The sequence below is a fragment of the Lycorma delicatula genome, chromosome 4 (genome assembly GCF_047948215.1).
Source record: "Lycorma delicatula isolate Av1 chromosome 4, ASM4794821v1, whole genome shotgun sequence".
Lineage (NCBI taxonomy): Eukaryota > Metazoa > Arthropoda > Insecta > Hemiptera > Fulgoridae > Lycorma > Lycorma delicatula.
The window spans coordinates 96,110,607-96,124,270 of record NC_134458.1 but is presented as its reverse complement, the minus strand read 5'-3'; the positions used below and the strand labels follow the sequence as shown (position 1 = coordinate 96,124,270).

General features: G+C 30.8%; 1 protein-coding gene across 3 annotated transcripts in view; it reads left to right on the top strand.

The window, feature by feature from the left end:
* Nucleotides 1-13,664, top strand: part of Apoltp (Apolipoprotein lipid transfer particle) — a 262,249-nt gene that overhangs the window by 231,808 nt on the left and 16,777 nt on the right. For all 3 annotated transcript variants that reach the window (XM_075363702.1, XM_075363703.1, XM_075363701.1), the window contains 3 exons: nt 1,396-1,517; nt 6,857-6,968; nt 10,577-10,714. In XM_075363702.1, the coding sequence (XP_075219817.1) occupies nt 1,396-1,517; nt 6,857-6,968; nt 10,577-10,714 (372 nt within the window). The remainder of the gene's footprint in view (nt 1-1,395; nt 1,518-6,856; nt 6,969-10,576; nt 10,715-13,664) is intronic.

The window sequence follows — 13,664 nt, the reverse complement described above, 5'->3', positions numbered from 1 at the left end:
ATGATTCTCTTCAGATCCAACCAACTGCCAGTTATTCTTCCATCAATTAAGAAATCTTAGAATGTAACTGTCATAAAATATGTCAAATGGACTTTCTAAGTTGTTGGTATATGCAATTAAAATGTATCATTTTCTCTTAATCCGTTAAAATAAAATACTTCCACCTATTGTATATCTCTGAAACTAGAGCTAATAAAAATTTTTCTTTGTCATATTTATTTTTCTCAGCCCAAAATTAGTAAGATTTGACTCATGAAGTGAAGGAAACATTAAAAAAAAAATTTTGTTAGTGTTATTGATGAGTAATGCTGTACAAACGCAGGAAGAGTTAAATACAACACAGATACTCTCCACACAGTAATCAGTCAACGATTATGGTTGCCAAGAGTGTTGTAGTTCTATCTGACAACAACAGAATGATGTATGTATGTGTTGCTATGATGCTACAACCAGAGCCAATGCCCTTCCATCATTTCATTAAGAGTGAGAGAGCAATATTTCAATGACCAGAACCAAACTTTAGATAACATTAATATTGTAATACCAGCTACCAGTTATAATTGAATTTATTTTTCCTTTATAATTCTTTTACCATCCTTGATTAATATTATATTCAGACCATATTAATAGTATAGTCGAAACAAATAGTTCACTAGAGCATAACGTTTTCTGGTTTTACTGAGAGCTGAAACAGCAATTTTTTTTTTAAATAGCTGTTACACTGAAACCTATCATCAGAAATAAGTATAAAAACATTTGAAAGACAGGTAAAATTCTTAAGTAAGTATTCTCTAGTAATCTTTTTTGTAATTTCTTAATGAACTTGTGGGATGTTGAAATTGTACTCCTAAGAAAATGCAAAAACCAGGGTACTTTTTATGTGTAATTTATTGTAATTCTTATATGTTTTCATACAGGATAAATTGGTACTCAAAATTAATGCAGAAAAAAGGAAGTTTAATTTTTTTTAAACTAAATTCTTTCTATCAAGTCGTTTGTTAGATGTAAATTTTACAAAAACAAGGTTTTTCTTTCATACAGAGTATCTCTATTTTAAAATGAAAAATTTCAATAACAAATTTATACCACCATTATTAAAGGGGGTAGAACAACTAAAAATTGACATTTGATGTCTTTAATATTATTTTTATGCTTGTTTTCTATTAATAGATCCAATTAGGGAAGGAAGAATTTTGAAGGAAACTGAGAAGAGATTGCTATAAAGAATATAAGACGATTGTCTGTGACAACTGCTTTTAAATTTTAGCTTTATGTGTTTAAAAGTTAGGAATTGTATATTTTTAATTATATACAAATAAAACAGACATAATATAGCATTTGTCTCTACTTGAATTTGGAAAGAAATAATACTAACATCAAGATTTTTTTTTCCAGAACCTGGGTATTCTGACATTTTTGTGGCTATCAGTCATGCATCTAAACAACGTTTCCGTCCTGGTGTTTCTAAAACTTTTATTTTAGTGCCATGTTCAGACTGTGATCCTAGAAATATGTCTGTAAGTTATTTACTTTGTAGTTTTTGGCTTAGTGTATATTCATTCAAAGAAATTACAAACTTTAAAAATATTTTTATTGAGTTCAAATTTTTTGTATTAGCAATAATTATTTATACTGTTTATGTTATATTATTAAGAAAGCCTAACATTATACTTATGGGACAATGATACTCTAATATGGACATGTCATCAATAGCTTGATAAGCCATAGTTTTAACCTTTTGGCTTCCTACAGTGGAATCCTACATTGGATTTGTATAAAGACCATTTATTTTTATATATGCTTGCGCTATAATTATGCAGGTAGGTCTTATGTCAAGTAGGTAGATGTGCTTGTAGTTTTATAATTGTGACAGAGCAGGTGGTGATCTATTGCCCGCTTTGTTTAATTTTGTTTTTCTAGTTATTTAAGCTGAATTTTGTATGAAATGTGACTATTAGAATATTCTGTGTAATGTTAATAATATTATTATGAAAATAGTTGGTAATCCTGATAAATGATATAATAATAAAGACGAAATCAACATAGTACTTTGTTTAGAACACCATGTGCTAATGTCACCCCAGTCACAGTAGGGCATGAATGTCATTGTTTACATATGGTCGGGCGTGCTTGTTTACATTAGTATTATATTCTTGTGTACATTTAATGTTTTTTTCTGTGTAGTTATATTATTGGTGTTTATTAAGTTAGTTATTTTATTTTTGTTTTAAGTGTGTAATACTCTGTTTAACAATGGCAGATGAACTTGTTAGAAGTAGTGAAATAGACTTGCTCTATCCTACTCTGATAGTAATGATAGTAGTATTTCTGTTATATTCAGTAATAATATTGATATTGACCCTAATTATAATCCTGACCAACTCTCAACATAGGCGCCCTTGTTTTCATTATGAAATATTAGTACTGTAAGCAATGCAGATGAAAGTGAAAGTGAGATTATGCAGAATGATTTGCAACAGGGTAGACCTACTCCTGTTAATAGGCAAGTTCTTAGTGACTAAGATTCTGATAGTAATCATAATAATAATAATGATGATGATGATGAAAGTGAGTGGAAAGATATTTCAGAGTCTAGCCCACTAACAACACAATTTTGGCTTTCACACAAATCCTGGTCTGAAATACATTCCTTTCAACAGCTAGAAATCCAATAGACTTTTCCAAATTATTTTTTACTGAAACGCTGCTAAACATATTTGTAAGAGAAATGAACAGGTATGTTAACCAATCCTTTTTAACATTAACAGGGCTACCAGAATTTCACCTCTCAGCTGTCAACAGTCTTGGGTTTCAATTACAACATCCGAAATATTGGCTCTTGTTATTATCTTTAACATGGGCTTAAACAGAAAACTGACAATAAAATCATATTGGAGTAAGTATGACTCCCAGTTTATTCCATGGTTTGGCAAAATGTTTACCTGGGCTAGATTTGAAAATATCCCTGTGTTCTTTCATATGGTTGATAATTCTAAGTTGCCTAAATCGAATGAACGTGGTTATAACCCATCTCAGAAATTTCAACTTCTGCTAGATTACTGCAATAATATATTTCAACATTACTGTATAGCAACCAACAAATTTTCGATTGATGAAAGCTTAATAGGGACCAAGAACCAAACAATTTTGATGCACTATCTCTCAAATAAACACAAATACAAATAAAACATTTTAAAAACCTAAATAGTGTAAATAGATGTTCCCCTCCCTCGCACCATCGTGCGATTTATTCGGCGCCGAATAAATCACGTGATCAGCACGCGGTGATTGCAAGATCCAAAATCAGTGTGAGTGTGGTGTTGGCACATAGAAGAAAAATATCTTAGCTAATCAAATTGCACAATATTGTGCAACAATAAACAATTAACATTATTGTGCAATCATTAAAAATTAAATTGCTTATGTAACCAAATTGCACAATATTGTGCAATTAACGAAAAACCATTGCATCAGACTTGTTACTTCAAAGTTATTTCTATGATAAGGCTGACTTAAACATTAATAATAAGTAATGTGAAAGTATGATAAATAATATTTGTATAAATGATATGTTTAATAAATTTGTGCACTTTCCTCACTATTCGTAATGTAATTTGTCAACAGACGTATCCATTATCAGATTACACCACAGGCCTTGGAACCTTTTCATCCAGCAATGAGAATAACTAAAATTGTAAAAAGCTATCATTAGTTATACAATGCTGTATGGGGGTTTGAAGTGTTTTTATTTTGTATGTTATATGATTGTGTGTTATAACCTTTGAAGTGTAATCTGATAAATTCACACACAATTGTATTCGTGAATGTTATTTACATATAAATCACCATTATGAAAGAGTGTGTATACCACACATCAAAAGACGACATTCAGGAATGTGAGACGTAAATTTCTTATCTAGAAGAGTGATGAAAGAATTGTAGCTGAGGTGCAAAGCTTCACGTTTCACGTTGACGAAAATATTAGTGAACAGAGTTTGCTCCATGAGTTGCAGTTTTGTAAATTTTCCTATTGAGAATGTTAATTCTTGTAATGTCATAATGCATCTTTAGCTTCTTTTATTCTAATTTGAAGTTTTTTAAATTTTTTATCCAAAAGGCTTCAAATCGTAATCACAAGCTATCCTGTCCTTATATGCTTCAAGTACTTGCTCAATTTCTTGTGTGAGTGTATGGAACGGTAATGCCAAAATAAATGTTCCCGGTAAAATTGCAGCAAACATCTGGTCTATTCTGATTGAGAAGGTAGAAGTTAAAACTGATTAAAATTCTTCTGTTGAGAATGGCCCACCTGGTATGACATGATCCAAGTTGACACGTTCATTCCTTAGAACCTCAACTTGACGACTGGCTCACCCCCCAACCAACAACATCCGTCAGTAATATTGATTTTCCCCACTACTCTTACCTATATCTCATCCGCCCAAGAATCTGTTGAAAAAAGCATCTCATTCCCGCTTGTTTGTCCGTCTCATAATATTCAAATATCTTAGTGGTATTGCAGAGGCATTTTTCCGTTTCACCTTTAACAGTATACTTCATATGCTCTCTTACATGATTCTCCTTATCATCATGCGACAAAAGTTTATTGATCGATTCTGGTGAAATGTGTTCCAAATACCACATCTGGTACCTGAGTTTCAAGTTGCGCTGCCATTTTCATCAAAGAGAAAAAGAAAACTACTAATCATCTGAAGGATCTGCATCATGTTAAAATAAAAAAATACCCTTCCACAATTTCTGACTTTTATTTATTTGATTTTCTCGGGTCTGTGTGCTTCAAAATACCAACATACCCATTACATTTGATATTTGTATATCGAAACGATTCCAACCGTTCGAGCTCCTTGTAAAAGTCCTTTAGTGATAGCTGTTACTTCACCCAATCCATACAGAAACGCGCATTACGCAATGCATTTTCCTCTTTGTGTAGAGGACAGTCGTCTACAATCGTGAAATAGGATTTAGGAGCCGATTCCGTTATCTCTCTTACGTTATCATGGAACCTACACAGGAATTTAGCCTTTTTTCCTTTTGGGTATATTTTGAAAAAGTGTGAAAGGAGTTTCATCGTATCCTCGATGTACACAGCATTTCCGTAATCCAAGTCTATACGGTGACAGTTGTTTTTCAACCAATATGCTGTTTGTTGATGTGTCGGTTTGAGGTTAGATTTTGCATAAGAAATACAAAAGAACAGTACCGTAAAGGGGCAATGACGATCTACCCTAACCTATTTGTTTATGATAAAATCGACACTATTACCCAGGAAGCGGTGAAATGACCACGTCTTCCATGGTGACGTTCTGTCTAAATATGACCTAGAAACCATTCGTCAACTATTATGTTTGTGCTGGAAGTGGGAGGAGTAATGGGATAGGATTTGATATGTTCATATCGGTCTTTGAGTCTGTTACATTTTCACACCACCTATCAGGTATGTAACATGGCGCGTTAAAATTTTTTTATTAACGAATGAAATCTCCCCAGAGGTCTACCATAAAACATTCAAAATAAACTATTTTTTTACTTTTTTCTTCTTTTTTTTATTTTTTAATGTTATCCGCTTACACAATCGATGTTTCCATACCGGAAAATGGAGTATATTGCACACAGTTGGTAGTTATCAGACAGTATCCTGCAGTCTTGTCAGGGGTATTAGATGAAGATTTGAATTCGATCCGCACGTCCATTGTAGTACCCGACTTTAACGAATCATTTTGCTTTGAGCAGTCGAATACAATGTGCAAATTTAAAAAAATGGACATATTGATTAAATTATTCTCCAACTAGTTATTATAAATGATTTATAAAAAGGAATAAACATATTGTGCGATAAATGGTAATCGCCCTGCATGTTAATAATAATAGATATACTATTATTTTAGCAATTTTATATAAAAATATTGACGAAGAAAATATTTTCTATATGCCATAAAAAGTACCCTAAGTATTACATCGCCCTAATCTTCATTTTTTAAAAGAATAATTTACACAAATTCTATAACAGATTTATGCATAGAAATCTATATTTTAATGAATTAAAAATGCATTAAAAAAAGAAATGGTGAAATAATATAGCTCGATTTTGCAGAATTACTTCATATGGTTGCTGACTGTAAAAAAGAAATAATAAATGATGTAATTAAAATAATAAACCTAATTATTATATTCACTTAAATATCACTGAATAATGGAACTAAGAATTGTAATTAAAACATGTTAGTAATAAAATTTAAAAGTACATAAATATTGAGAATACAGTTTAAAAAATATCAAAACCTGTAAACACTGAAAACAATAGCAGTATCTGTAATGTAATTTGGAAGAATGATATATAAAATATTTTAATGTGAAATTAAAATATCTGAAATCTTTGTTCACCTCCACCAAAAGAGAATTCCAATCTATTTTAAACAATAATTTAACAACAGTTAAATATTATGAGATACTGTAAACAAAAATAGAAGAAATTTGCCAAATTAAAAATACAAAGTTACTTTTCTACAGAATGAACCTGTTGCAACCTTTGATATGGTGGGAGGGTGTTACACTTCAAAAAGGTTCACAGTTAAAACATAACCAATAGAATTACAACTAATCCAGTAGTTAACAATAGAACAAACTACATTTATTCATGAGCGGTGGTTATCCTAGCAGTTGAATTACAATTGTAGAGAACCTGTAACTCTCGTCAGGGTCTGGTGGTGTATCATGGACTGTCATGGATGATGTATTTGATCTGCAGTTGTTATGTAAAAACTATTTAAAGTATATGTTAGTAATTAAATATTATTATAAGATTAAGTACAATTTATATTGTTTATTTATTTTACAGCTTGATTATTCTGTGCTTCATGAAGTTTTGACTGAAAAGAATGCTGTTCTTCATATTCTTATGAATTCAGATTTTGTTTATGAAAAATTAAAAATGAGTAAAATATTTTATGGTAAGTTTATAATTATAGTTTTAATGTTTTACAATTGCTGAGAATAAACTTTATAGTCTTGTATATCATGTGGTTTTAAAATCACTTTTCCATTTACTAATAAAAAAAAAGAAAGAAGTTTCTTATTACAACATATTTAATGTACGTCAGAGAAGGTGTTAAAAGCATCATCCTTCTGCCCTTATATGCACTCGTGGGAGCATATTTAATTGCACACTGAATTACAATTCGTTTTTCAATAAAGTTTGTTTCAATCTATAAAATTGACTTGAGATTTTGATGAACGACTTGAGGCAATTAAGGTTATTTGGATTTGAAGAAAATACCACGTCCTTAATGATTTCCATGAATGAAAAATTGCAGATTGCCAAATCAGATGAATATGGCTTTTTAATTGCTCCTCAAAACCCTTTCTATTCAGGTTGAACAGAACAGTGTGACAGTGCCAAAATTTCTTGCCAAACATGGGGACAGCCAATGCCAAACAGTATAATTTAATAGCTTAGGAATAACAGCATCTTAAGTTATGAGTTGATTTTTATACTTTCATCAAGAAATAAGGCCATATCTCTTCTGTTTAGTGATACCACACCAAATATGAACTCCAGGTATATAAAGATCCTTCTTCACACTAGTAAGTATGCAACAACTTTCATCAAACTGATAAGACTATCATTGAACAAGAAGAATGAGGGTCTGTTTTACAACTGATAATAAATCTATCACAAAATACTATCCTTCTGTCAAAATCATTTTCACAAATTGCTGAAGTAATCTTGGCTGTTAATTTATAAACTTCAATTCCTTCAGAATCTTAAGTAAATTTGTTTTGGGTATTTTTAACCTGACAGAGTGACAGCACAAAAAGAACAATGCTGGTATTTTGTCATTGCTGTGACAAAAGATTAGATGCAAATTAGAACAGGAAGTTGGACTATACTGCTCTCTGATCCACATTAATGCTGCAGTTTTATTGACTCCTGTGACATAACAACAAATATGAAATGCAGATCAGTGAGGTGTATGATAAACTTCTGCTTCAGTTCAATATTCACTGTTTCAAGTTACAATGGGTAGTGCAAGTTCAACACACCGCTTTAATGACCGCTTAGAGATAACCCTTACAAGATAACACCAGTCATGCACCAGATGCCACTACTATTTAATCTTGTGTTACAAACCTCAAGGAATTATAATATCAGCATTAATCCCCATTGTAAAAAAAAAATTATCTTATTAATACTTATGCCATTTTTCTTTCACTTATGGTGATACAGGCCAGAGAATATTTAGATCTGTATCGGAGCAGTTACTCTTGCAGAGCAGCATAACCGTTACTACTTTTCAGTCATTGTTTCAGCCAACATTGCTCCATAAAATGAACTGGCAGGCATATCTCTATGTCTGGTTGACATTTGAGGACTGTACTAATTCTCTGCAACTTGTTTATTTTCTAAAGTGAAACTACTTCTAGGTCTTTTCTAATAGTGATGTAGCTCCAGTGCCTCTAGTACTTCCAAATTCTATATTTAGCTTTCATGAATGTTGACAGGTCTATAATGGAGAATTAGGAATGTAAATTCCTAATTTGAAATCTTCCATAGAATTCTTTATGGATGACTACAATATTGTTATTATTTTTCTGTCAACTTGTTCTTTTTTGTGGACTTATTTATTCTCTGTATTATGTATTGTTGACAAAAAATGAACTGAACAGCATTTGAATAGTAATTATGTCAGCTGATAACTACAAACTGTCAAAATTTGCATCCTTTAATAGAATATCACAGAATTTAAAACTGACTTATAACTCATCGTACGAGGGTGAATCAAAGATAAACAGTAATTTTTTTAAATAAATTTATTGATTAATAATATACACAATTCATACCTTCATCATTTCTCTATATAGGTTCCTGCATCATCTACACACTTTTTCCAATGATTTTGAAGCTTGAATATCCCTTGTTCATAAAACATTTGAGGACGAGTCGTCAACCAATTACTCCTCGATGTCTTCATTGTTTTTGAATTGTTCCCCTCCAAGCAATTCTTTCAAGGGTGCAAAAAAAAAAATACTGAAGGGAGACAAATCTGGACTTGTAGGGAGGATGGTCAAGGGTTTCCCAGTGCATTTTTTCCAATTTATCCCTTGTCAAAATCGTGGTGTGCGGCCTGGCATTGTCATGGAGAAGGATGACATCTCTGATGGGCATACCCCATCTTTTGTTTCAGTAGGCAGCTATTGTTCTCTGTAGCAGCTGGCAATAGTAAGTCTCATTCATTGTTTGTTGTGGAAAAAATCATGAGTAAAACTCCCCTGGAGTTAAAAAAAATCTTTGCAAGAACTTTTTCGGCTTACAGATGGGTTTTGGCCTTTACTGGGCAGCCCTCATTTTTCCTTCACCACTCCTTACTCACCATTTTTGACTCTGGATTGTAATGATGGACCTATGTCTCATCACTTGTAACAGTACACCTCAAAAAATTGTCTTCTTGCCAAAATTGATTCAGAAGTCTCTCACAGATCTCCAACCTGACATGTTTTTGATTTTTGGTTAACAATCTCAGAACCCATCGAAAACTAAGTTTTCTAAAGCCAAGATATTCAGTGATAATGGATTAAACACTCCTGTAGCTGATACCCATTTCTGACACGATTTCTCCTTTGATAGTTCTCAAATGGCACGATGTTGTCAGGTATGAGACTTGGACGTTATGTTAACATAACGATAACATTATGATCTTGGGTGTTAATCATGACTTTCGGTTTCTATACTTTCTCACCCGCCCTTAAATTGTCTGGCTCACATATCCACTTGGTTCTGGGACAGTGTGGCGTCCCCAAACTACCTTTAAACGAGTTAAAATTTCTGCAGGTTTAACGCCTGTATTAGTTAAAAACTTTATGATTATAAATTGTGCAACAGACGATAGAATCTCTTTCTCACTTATGGCTGTAATGAAGACAGAACAAAACGGAGAAGTTAACCAATCTGGTTCCCCTCTAACACACACAACATTAACCCCTTCCTCTGCTATCCAGCTCAGAACTGCTTGTTGTGTAGAATAGCAAAATTACTGTTTAAATTTAATTCACCCTTGCATGTTAACCCTGAATCCAGTTGGTGTTATAGTTAAGACAGTGAAGTATGTAGGAGTTCAGTAGATTATGTCATATATCATTTTACTTAAGTGTTTTCAAGTATATAGCTGATATGTGTCTCAATACTTAAGATTATTTTTAATTTATTTGCTATGTTCCTCGATACTTTATACTCATTTGATTACAGTTGTTGACTGGATAGATATTTAAAAATTTTTGCAAGTATATTTTTATATTGTATCTTTATAATTATTTTATTGTAATCATCCATAGTGAGAGAGAGATAGAGAGTAAAGAAGTATTAAGCTCTGTCCTTTTTTAAAGCATTTAAAAAGTTGTTGTTAACAGTATATACTAATAACATCTTTATAGGATGTGTAATAAATATGTTGAGGCTAAAAAATTTACATAGAAAAGATTAGAAAGAACTTATGAAAAATCTTATTTTTATATATTATTTATAGTCAAGATCGTAATTATATTTTTGTTTTTATATGTATAGGTGTTGATGCAGAAGCTGCTTATACAAAAAATGATTTCAAGGCAGCTGATGTTAAAGGTGATTTTGATTTAAGAAAACAGATAAAGCTGACTAAAACAACTCTTGGATACTGTACACCTCTAGCCTTTGAAACAAATGGTAAATGATAGTTTTATTTTTTATACTTGTCAGTCTTTTTAGTGGCAAAAAATTCATATTCAATTCAGTGTTGCTAAAATAATTTTTTTTGTTTTTAAGTACAGTAAAATTCTACAAACCATCTTAATGTGGGCTTGAAGAGTATGGATTTGAAAAAGTTTCTTACTAGGTCCAGTAATGTTTAAAATTAAAGTTTTATAAATATTTAATGTACACTATAAATTATAAAAAAAGAAAAGCCTAATTATAACAAAAACCAAAATCTCATTAGAGTAATATTTATCTTTAAGCAGATTACTCTTTAAAAAAATTGTAAAAACAACCTCCTAAGTTTATTATCATTTCAAAAAAAAAAAATTGTAATTTTACAATTTGCAAGCAGTAATATATAATCAAGCTGAAAAGCATCATAAAGAACATCTTTCCATCAACATAACTAGTCAAAGGAAACTTTTGTCTGACCAAGGTCAGCCACCACTGGCCTTCCCCCACCAGCTAATGTTTTATTGAGTTACTGCACGTCAGGTTTGTGAAACTGTACTGTATTTTTGATACTTAAGGAATTTTGGATTTTAATTTATAATAAATTATTATATTTACCAGTTTTCTTCCAATTTACTAGTTTTATGATAAAGAATTGTCTAGTTTATAATCTCTTATAATTATCCTGAATTCTTCCAAATTTTGAGAATTAATTTTTCCCAAAATCTTTTCAATAGCTATGTATTAAAAACTTTAAAAGAACAGTTAGAAATAAACTTGCTTTCTTTAATGAAAATTTTCACCCATTTCATTTATTGTTTTATCTGGGCTGTTAGGTTATGGTTACGCTACAGATGGATCCAGTGAGATCTATTCTCATAAAAGAGACGATCAACAATGATGTTGAAGAACTTTCCTGACATTTTCATAGAGCTTAAAAATTTACCCCTCCCTCTTAATAAAGTTATGAATTATTTTACTCCTACATCCTTTCTTATTACCTTTCATTTTTTTATTTACTTTTTAATTAGAATATAAACCAATAATTAAATACGTTTGTCTTTGATTTATTCAGTCACTCAAAAATTATAAAATTTCTTTTATTTTAGTTTTGTTAAAATACACTATCCTAAAGTAACAAAAAATAGTTAAAAACAAATTAGATGAAAATATTTTGAACTAATTGAATAGAAAATTATGTTTAAAGAATATCTTCATTTATTACCTACCCTTGTTGAAATCTATATCTTCATAAAATGCCTCATTTAGAAAAAAGTTTTTAAGTCCTGTTAACTTAAAACTTCAGTGCACTTTCATGTTATTCAAAACACATTTTCATTCATTAAATATAACTGATGTTCAAAAGTTACATCCATTTCAAATCTGCCATCACAAATATTGTTTTAATTTTTTCATCTTAGTGGCACAGAAAAACAATTCCTGCTGTGTCGTCAAATAATACTATGCCAGCCTCAGTACAACCTCATTCCAAAGTGAAAACATGTTAAACTGTATGTCCTCTTGTTATTTTACATCCAAGATAAAGTGCATTTCATAATTATTTATTACGAGCCAATAAAATAAAACCTTACAAAATTCATGAAATATTTGTTCAAATCCATGAACCAGTCATGGACATCAGGAATGTTTGTCATGGTGAAATGTTCAGTAATGTCTAATCATATTTGATAATCCATCTGTTGGAGGACTAGTCTCATCAACTATAACCTGTAATGTTATGTGCAGGTATTATTCTTGACTTTTATAGCAAGCACCAGCTAACAATGCTTATCATTATATTCAAATTCAGAAATTTTCATCAGTTACTCAAACAGAAGTACCCATACAGACTTTCAGATGAAGTCATTCTCCAACAAGACATTGTGCACTCACTTCTTACAGAACCACTTTTTCTCTTGAAATTACAGCAGTGAGAAAGCATGACTCATCCAGTGTACAGGCTTCATGTTCTCCTCTGACTTTCACTTATTTGGGAAGTTGAAGGAACATCTCAAGGATTATATGACAATGAAGAAGTGAAATAAACCATTATTTGTGGATTTGGAAAAGAACATCTGCAGAGAAGCATTCAATAAATTTATCACTAGGATAAATGCTTATCCACTTTCAATGATTATGTTGGAAAGTGAAAAAAGTGTGTTAATTGAAAATGACATTACTTTCTGAAATCCCTCATAGATAAAAACAAAACACAAAATTTATTAGTTTATACATTGTCACTTGTTCTAAACTGCTACATACAATCAGTGTTAATATGGAGATGTGCGCATTGTGTGTATGATATAAGTATTCTCTGTGTACTGGTTGTTTCTTGTTGTCCAAAAATTAACATCAGTTTCTTTACATTTTTTCACACCTTCATTTCCATTTAAAAAATTCTGTAGATATAGAAAATGTTAATAATATTAAAAAAAGAAGATGTAAATAATATTCTGAAAATTCAAATAATTCATCAACATACTGACCACTGTACCAATTAACCTAAAATAACAACAAAATAACCACCAAATAAAGTAACAGAAAACCTATAAAAAACTAATACCAAAAGTCGACTTTTGTGGGATCCCACATCATCATCAATTGGTACAAAATTCTACAATTACATCAAACAAAAATAAAAAATTTAATTTTTGTTTTTGTTTGATAGAAATAATCCCATTATTGCATAATGGAATTATGCAATTATGATGGATGCGAGGTCCTGTGAAAGTACTTTAATGAAAAATTAAGTTAAGATGTCTTATCTCAGTATTTTGTATATTTTGTTTATTTAATAGAATTTAAATACATATATATTTGAAATGATTGTTGATAACTTTGGCTAAAAATTAGTATCAGATTGTAACTACAAGTTTTTTTTTTTGTATTTCTCATAGGTTTTTTTATTTTAACCTTTTTTAATGCAGTATTTGTACTATTTTAAGGCAGATATCTTAATGAATAATTT